We start from the raw sequence: 7,997 nt of genomic DNA, 5'->3' as shown, positions 1-7,997 counted from the left end.
TACAGCTCAGTTCAGTCCCGTTAAAGCGCGCGCTGACAGCGGAGTTCACACGCACACGCGCACACACACACACTTGCTGTGATTCCTCCTGGATCTTTATTAGAAACTCGACCAAAGCTCCGGAGTACCAGAGTGTCGTTTATGCACTGCAGCTGGCATGAGCTAACATGGAAACCAAACCTTTCTTGTCGCTAGGTAAGTTTGGCGTTTGTGTGTGTGTGTGTGTGTGTGTGTGTGTGATGTGGTTTCCATTTCCCTCCGCAGGACCAGGCAGCAGTCATCATGCTGAGGATTTTAATCGGCCTGCGCCTGCTGGTTTGCTTCTTCTCCCAGTGCAACCAGTATACAGGTTTATACAGAAGTCCAGCTCCATGCAGACTGAGAGATTTACAGTTGATGCATTTAGCTTTGAAAATCTTTTTGGTAGTTTCAGGTTACAGTCCCACGGTGATGTTAACCTTGGAGATACATTGATGATCTTATTGCTATTATTATTAGTAGTAGTAGTAGTAGTAGTACTGTTGTTGTTGTTAGTAGTGTAGTATTTTTGTTGTGGTTGTTTGTTGCTACTTGCTGGAATAACTTCTTTCACAACTGTGTTTCATCCCAAACTCACAACATCTCAGTAGTACACTTGGTACAGTACAGTACACTAACACTTTTTTTTTTTTTTTTAGATGAAGCTCTTTAAGTTCTTGTTAGAAAACCAAATTTCTGTCCAAATCTGTCCCTGTCACCTTCTTTCCTAAATCTATCCACTGTCTAATCTTCTGACAGATCATGAGGAGGATCCTCAAGACATTTCACTGATAACAAACTCATCGAGGCACACTTTAATTTCTAAACTAGTGTCCTAATTAGTGGTGAAAATAATAGAGCTGACAGGTGGCTTGGTCCGTATGTAACATGGACAGGTGAGAGATGAGGAGCGTGTGGTTTGAGATGTTTTCAGGACGTCTATAGGGCGATCATTCAAAGTGGAGGGTTTGCCTGATTTCTCTGCATGGCCAGTTTGAGCTTTTGACACTGTAAACATTCAGATGATTATTCAGTTATCCATCGTTCAGCATGTATATTCAGTAATTATTTACTAACTGCAGTGAAGCTAATAGAAAAGACCGAGCAATCTCTGTCCAGTGCCGCCTACGGTTTCAGGCCGTTTAAAAGGTTAAGTTATTAATCTTTGAAGCTGTGTCCAACTCACATACTTCCATGCTCAACAATAGGCCGTAGGGAGTATATGTGGTTTGGAACGTAGCCAGAAATCTCTAAAGTCTATAATCAGACCATGTTCTTATATTAGCTCTGAACCTCTGAAGCCCCCAGTCCTGTGGATGAACAATGAAAACACCTTGTCACACCTCAGAGTGGAATTTAGGTTAATAATACACGTGATGGTGTGATTTCCAAGAAGACGCTAATCGAAACAAAGACGGTTTTGATGGTTCGTTTGGTAAATTCTCCTTTGTTTCAGTGCTTATTTGATCACTGCAGATTTACAACTAATTAATAAACCACAATAGACTGGCATAATATTCAGGGTGTGTTTCTGCCTCGTACCCTGTCCAGGATGCCAAGATTTCTGAATGAACGATAATAATGTGCTACACGGGCTTAGTCACCTACTGTCAACAAACTCTGTGATCTCTGTAATGAAGACTAATCACTATATCCTTAAGTACATCTTAGGAAGTTCCCATCCGCTTGGCCTTAAGGGTGACCCTGCGCTTTGAGTAGCGACTCCCAAGTCCACGGGTGTCAGAGGGAAGCATTGACTCTCTTTGTAGGACAGCCTGAGGTGTTCAGGACCACCCCAATAAAACAGGACCAGTTGGGTTTACAGCAATGTGGTTTAGTAGCTCTGAGGAGGTGATTGGTGCCTTTGTGAATGTCTGCAGCTGTCAGTTTTATTAGGGAGCCTTTAAAGGGAAAGTTAATTGCTTAAAGTGACAGCATCTCACAGACACCCTCCAGCCACTGTCTGGCTCCGAATCAAAGGCTGCGTGGGCTTCTTTCTAGACGTGCAGAAGGGCCAAATTGCACTTAAGAAAGTTTAAAGTGACAGTTAAAACACACACACACATTTGGGAGGGGGTAAGAAGGCTCTCTGTCTTGTTTCACTCTTGCACAAACTGTTGTTCAAGAACCTGAAGCCTTTTGAATATAACATAAGAGCCACATGATTATCTATGATATTCCTAAAAGCCCTCGTTGTTAATGATTTGCTCTGTGTACTGAATGTACCGATTCGTTGATAACAGCTCAGCTGCCCCTTGTACTATGGACTGTGTTATTCCCCTGCTCTTGTTCTGTATCTTCAGCCTGCCAACCAACACTATAGATCAAGACAGTCAAGACAGATCCCTGTGTGACCCAGAATACTTAGTCCCTAAACTCTGAGCCAGTTTTGCATTCATGACCGTCACAAGACGTTATTAAAAGGTTGTCTTTGGGCTGGCCTCTTTCACTCTTCCCCTTTCCACTTGTCCTGTACAGCGGATTAGTCATATCTGATCTCTGCTGTCTAATTTACTTTGAGCTAATGGATTTGGCATTTATAGCCTGGCTTTGAGACAGAGCGACAGAATGTGCCACGCCGCTCTCATCTGCTCCGTCTGATTTTATGAGCGTAAACACCCTGTGTGTGTGTGTGTGTGTGTGTGGTCACTCTGAACAGGATTTTGTTTTTACCATCCAGGCTGCACTAATGCTTTGTCTGGAGCGCGCAGGGTCATGGCCACTGTAATGGCCTAATATGTCTGTGGCTACTTTGGAGACATGGTAATGAGAAGGGCAGCTGGGTAATTATCAGGTGCAAAGTTAGGAGGTTAAATTCTCTCTTGTTGTTTTAAGATATAACCTTGACCTTCGGACAAGCAAACGTACAAGCCACAGTATTTAGTTTATTTTAGGGGGTTTTAAGTGCATTGCAGTTTTATGCCAGGTTTATACTTAAAGACCTAACGACATTTACCAGTTATTACCTAATAATCGTACGGTACAGTTGTTTTCATGTTTATATAAAGAAATACATCATGTTGTAATCTAATCTCTCTCCACTGCTACCACAGACAGTATTTTACACACCTGCCTGTTCTAAACAACCACAAAAATTTTGTTGGCTCGAAATGTACCTGTAATATGAGACGGTGTTAAACTCCATCAATAAACATACAGATATTCTTATGTAACTTATGTAACTTTACCCAAATCTCCAACTGACAGCAGAGTCTGGATGAGACAGAAGAGTCCATCTCAAGACACACACACATTCATACACTCATTCACACACAGGTGCAATTTAGAAATCCAGCATGTTTATGGACATTGGAGGAAACCAGAGAACACCTGTGTAAAATACACTGAAAAGAATGAGAATGTGTGTAGAAACACAAAATATGCGTTTGGCCTAAAAGTTTATAGACTGCTTCAGCAAATGCCATTGTATTTCTACTATAAGTGAGTTTGGAAAAAGCTTTCAGGGTATGCAAATGTAAATTCATCCAGGAAATATGCTGAAAACCTTTTTGATATCCTCTAAAGGTTTACTGTTAATCCACCTATCTTTGCTGCTATAGAATTTAAGCTTTCTGGTTGTTTCCTGTGAACGTTTCTGCCTCTCTGTTGTATGATGTCACTTGCTGAAAGTGTGGCAGTTAGTAGTCAAGATAAGATCTGTCAGAGATTGCGTTATCCTTAAAGCCGTGCATATCTTCAAGGCTGAGTGCATTGAATTATACACATCCACAAATTCCCAAATACGATAATGGACCACTCAGACTACTGGTCATGTGATAAGAGACTAGGTGTAATGTGCCTCAGTCATACAGTCATGTTTATTATTACAATTCAGAAGGTTTTTGTTTTTTTTCTGTTTTTTTTTAACTATCGGGTCTCTGTGTTAAGCCTACACGTGAAGCTCATGTTCAAAGTGCAGTCACAGCTCTTTGTTGAATTTATACAGACACAGTTGTCTTTGGCAGAATACCTCGACATACAGAAGAATGTGAAAACCTTTTTGGATTGCTGCGAACGTTAAATGGTGATTCGCATACTGCCCTAAAGACATGGGCACTGAGCCAAAACTGGGAACATTTTCCGCTGTCGAAGCTGCAGAGACAAGATGGCTCTGTCAAGATAGACATTTACACGGATGATTGAGTAATACAAATAAATGACAGTGTACAGAAGTATGAAAAGTATGTTGTTGTGTGTTTCTGGGTGATTTGTTGAAATGGTGCTTGAAAACACGTCTTAGAAAAGGACGAGAAAGAGGCTTTCCTGAGAGCTTGTTTCAGGGATATTATATTATATCTTGGTTAATAGAAATTCAATCAAAGCCAGTTATTATGTTCAGTGAGGTAGTGGGGAGTCTGGCCATTAATGTATAGCAAAATTAGATTATAAAAGATGACAGTATCGGTATATATCACGGTCTTAAATTTCACAAGGATTTAAACAAGTTTACTGACTAATATGTTTGGTGTTCTTTAATACCCTGAAGGACAAATAACCAAAAACGAATGTCACAACTTTTTTTTTTCCTCCTTTAAATCTAATTTCCTGTTTATCTGGTTGCAGTACATCCATGAGAAAAGAGCTAGTGTATTATATATTCTTGGCATTATTTGTCATAGGAGTGCAATCTGTTCCATTTTTTTAAATTGGTACAGACTGCCAATAACAATCGCGACACAAACTTATCGACAGCAGTATATTCTCCTAATTGGTGCTGAGCATCATTAATCATCGTGATCTTTACGCTATGACACTTATTTCATTACAAATATTCTAGCATTGTTTTTATCTCTGTCTTTATGTTTTTAGCTCTATATGGGGTCTTCACATACACTTGATTGCTGATGGAACAGTGGCAGTAATTTGAAAGTGAGAGTATATTAGTAAAACTGTGATTTTCATTGTGGTTTTTGTTCACCATCAGGCATGACCAGTGAATGAGAAAATCAGGAATTGGAAAGCATTTCCCCTATTTTGCGGTCGCTCACTCTTTTACTCTGTCACATCACAGCCAAGAAGAAGCACAACCTGTAAAACGGACTAACTGTCATTTCACTACAAGTTCAGCAGATTTTTGCACTGTGCGCTCACATCACAACACTCAACCAAGTCCATTATAAATATATGAACATTTAGACTAATAACAACCTCATATATTAACATTAATCACACTCGCTACAGCAATCTTTTATTTATATACAAGTCAGATTTTTCTTCCCTGTTCTGTAGCTCGTATCAAACACAGGGTCACCGCGAATCTGGAGGGCAGTTAGGGCACAAGGCACTGGCACCAGACACAGTGCTGACCCTTCACAGGACACAATCACACAGCCATTCACACCCAGCAGACAATTTAGAGATGCCAATCAGCTTACAGCACATATCTGTGGACAGGGGGAGGAAACCTGGAGTAACCGGAGTTCCACCTGAAAAGCATGGGTGGAGGTAGGAAGCGAACCCCTAACCCCGAAGGTGTGAGGCATCCAAGCCCCCCTGCCTAAGTCAAATGAAATGCCAAAAGTGTGACATGAATTAGAATTTAATCAATTATTTTAAAAGTAATCCATAGTGGATTTACACAGAATGGAAAGGTATCGTTTGTATAAGGATTTCACCCTCAGATAGATAGATAGATAGCTAGCTAGCTAGCTAGCTAGATAGATAGATAGATAGATAGATAGATAGATAGATAGATGTTCAAGGAAGAATGTGTCACTATTCTGTATTTACTGCTATGCAATCTTGTATAATGAAAAAAAACCTAATAATCTATTTACTGATGCATGATGGATGTGTGGTTGTTCTACTGGGTGTTGAAAAAAGAACATTAACGCTAATGAAACTCCTTTTTCATCCATTAAAAAACAATAAAAGTGTAGATTATTGTTCATATAATTACTGTTTAGAGATGCATTCATAGCAACTTAGCTTGTATTTATTTAAAGTGCTTCCTAAGACGAAAAACAGAAGCGCAATCTGAGGAAAAAAGTCCTTACCATGGAAAAACAATCCCTTTTATATTGCAGCGTAAGTCTTTATTCATCATTTGTAATAAATCACATGCTCATACGCCCACATCTTTATTGCTAAATTCTCCAGTAATGCGTAAATCAAAACAAAGCACATTGACAAGGAAACTTCAGTTTTTCTGTTTATTTTTCAGGCATTCATTAAAACTTCTGTGATGATTCTGTGACAGCCATAGTGCTTATAATAAACTGCTAAATGTCCAGGGGTATCATACTGCTTTAACAGTGGCCCAGGTCCTTCCTGAGTGGTCACATGATCCGATCTGCCTTGCAGTGTGTAGACACAGAAACACTTTGCAAGTCAATCTGAGTTCATATGTCAGATATATAATGCTGGAATTGGCCAGAAATATTTTCCACTAATCTAATCTGTTTAGACAGTTTCGCTTGATAGATGTGACAGGCAGACAAGAGACTGCAGTTTCCTTATAAAGAAACTGTGTTTCATTCATTTGATGAATGTCATGATATTGGCTTGACATGTGTTGCTTGCATGAAGCCTGTGCATGTGTGGGGGGTGTTTATGTGTCTCTGTTTTCCCCCCCGAAGCTAACACACAGCTGCAGTGGTTAATTAATGCTAGAGCAGGAGTACAGATCCAGATACGAGTTCAGTTGTAAATTACAGCAACAGCTGAAATGTAAAGGAGAAACTACGACAATAACAACAACAACAACAAAAAAAAGACCAGGGATGTTGTCTTTAAAAATGAGTTAGCAATGATTGTTTTCAATGAATATACTCAAATTCTTTAATAATAATTTTCATTTATTAAAAAACATCACCTATTTTATTACATTACGTTTAATGCTGTGGAACAAGTTAGTTTTTATTATCACTTACAGTTAACCTCTCACCAGCATCTCCTTTTTTTTCTCCTAAAGCTTGTTAGGGTACTGAGAAACCGCAAAGATCTCTGTCCTGAAGACTTTCCCAAGTGAGAAAACGTTAAGAAACAGCTTTAACAGTGACTGATAACATCTTTACAGATTCATTAACTTTTACAATCAATTTAATGTGATCAAAAATATTTATATTATTTATATATATTATATATATAAATATTATATATTATTATTTTTATTTATTTATTTATTTGTTTATTTATTTATGCTGTACCAGTCAGGATTTGCTAAAGAGCACACTGCACATGTACAGTAGTGATTTGTTTAATCTGTTAATAAGTAAAAAAGGCTAAAAACAAACAAACAAACAAAAAAAAAAATATATATATACATATATATAAGATCTCTCAGCTGCAGTGCAATTTAATGCAATTTTTATTCCACACTGTGTATAATGAGTTATTATTTTCTGGACTCACTATTTCAATATAGCACTTAATCTAGCGCTAATGAAAGAAGCCGGGGTTTACTGTTGCTAAATAATAATAAGTAATCATAAACTGGTTATAATGACTAGTATTTTTGTGTAAAAATCTGCTGCCATTTTTTTCCCACTTGTTTTCTTTATGTTCTGTCATTAGCTTATTTAAGATTGGAGTCCCATCAATCTGAAGAATCATTCTGGATAATCATTTTAGCCTCCCTTTAAATAAATGTCCTTGTACTTAGACTTGAACCCTGCGGAATCCCACTGTGTGTGCCACATGTCACATGTTTTCTCCAAACAAACAAACAAAAAAAAAGCCCACTATGTTACTGATTAGCGAACTGCCTTGTCTTGTTAGGATTACAAACTTTTCAGCATATGGTTTTAAAGCATTCTGCTCCTTGGGTTATAAAAGAGGAAAAATAAAGCTTTAAAAGAGAAAAGTGCCCTTCTACACCGATAATCAAATTTTTATAGTGTAATTTAATCATCTACTTGCTGATTCTTGATTTGGTGTGGCTTGGTGTTGATTTGTCATCTGGTCTTTTGAAAATCTTTTTTATTTGTCCCTTTATAATGAAGCTTTATTACATCAGAATGAGGCTGGTTGTGGAAAAG

The 7,997-nt window shown here is 38.3% G+C and overlaps 1 protein-coding gene across 2 annotated transcripts in view; it reads left to right on the top strand.

Moving 5' to 3' along the window:
• Positions 1 to 7,997, top strand: part of rxrab (retinoid x receptor, alpha b) — a 43,132-nt gene continuing 35,135 nt past the window's right edge. The window contains exon 1 of one of the 2 annotated variants that reach the window (XM_058375409.1): positions 1 to 195. In XM_058375409.1, coding sequence (XP_058231392.1) covers positions 168 to 195 — 28 coding nt within the window. In that variant the 5' untranslated portion in view covers positions 1 to 167. The remainder of the gene's footprint in view (positions 196 to 7,997) is intronic. The other variant, XM_058375408.1, reaches the window with a different exon arrangement.

Source organism: Hemibagrus wyckioides, linkage group LG22 (assembly GCF_019097595.1).
Source record: "Hemibagrus wyckioides isolate EC202008001 linkage group LG22, SWU_Hwy_1.0, whole genome shotgun sequence".
In the NCBI taxonomy this organism is placed as follows: domain Eukaryota; kingdom Metazoa; phylum Chordata; class Actinopteri; order Siluriformes; family Bagridae; genus Hemibagrus; species Hemibagrus wyckioides.
The sequence above is the reverse complement of the archived record's forward strand: the minus strand, read 5'-3'. Positions and strand labels throughout refer to the sequence as shown.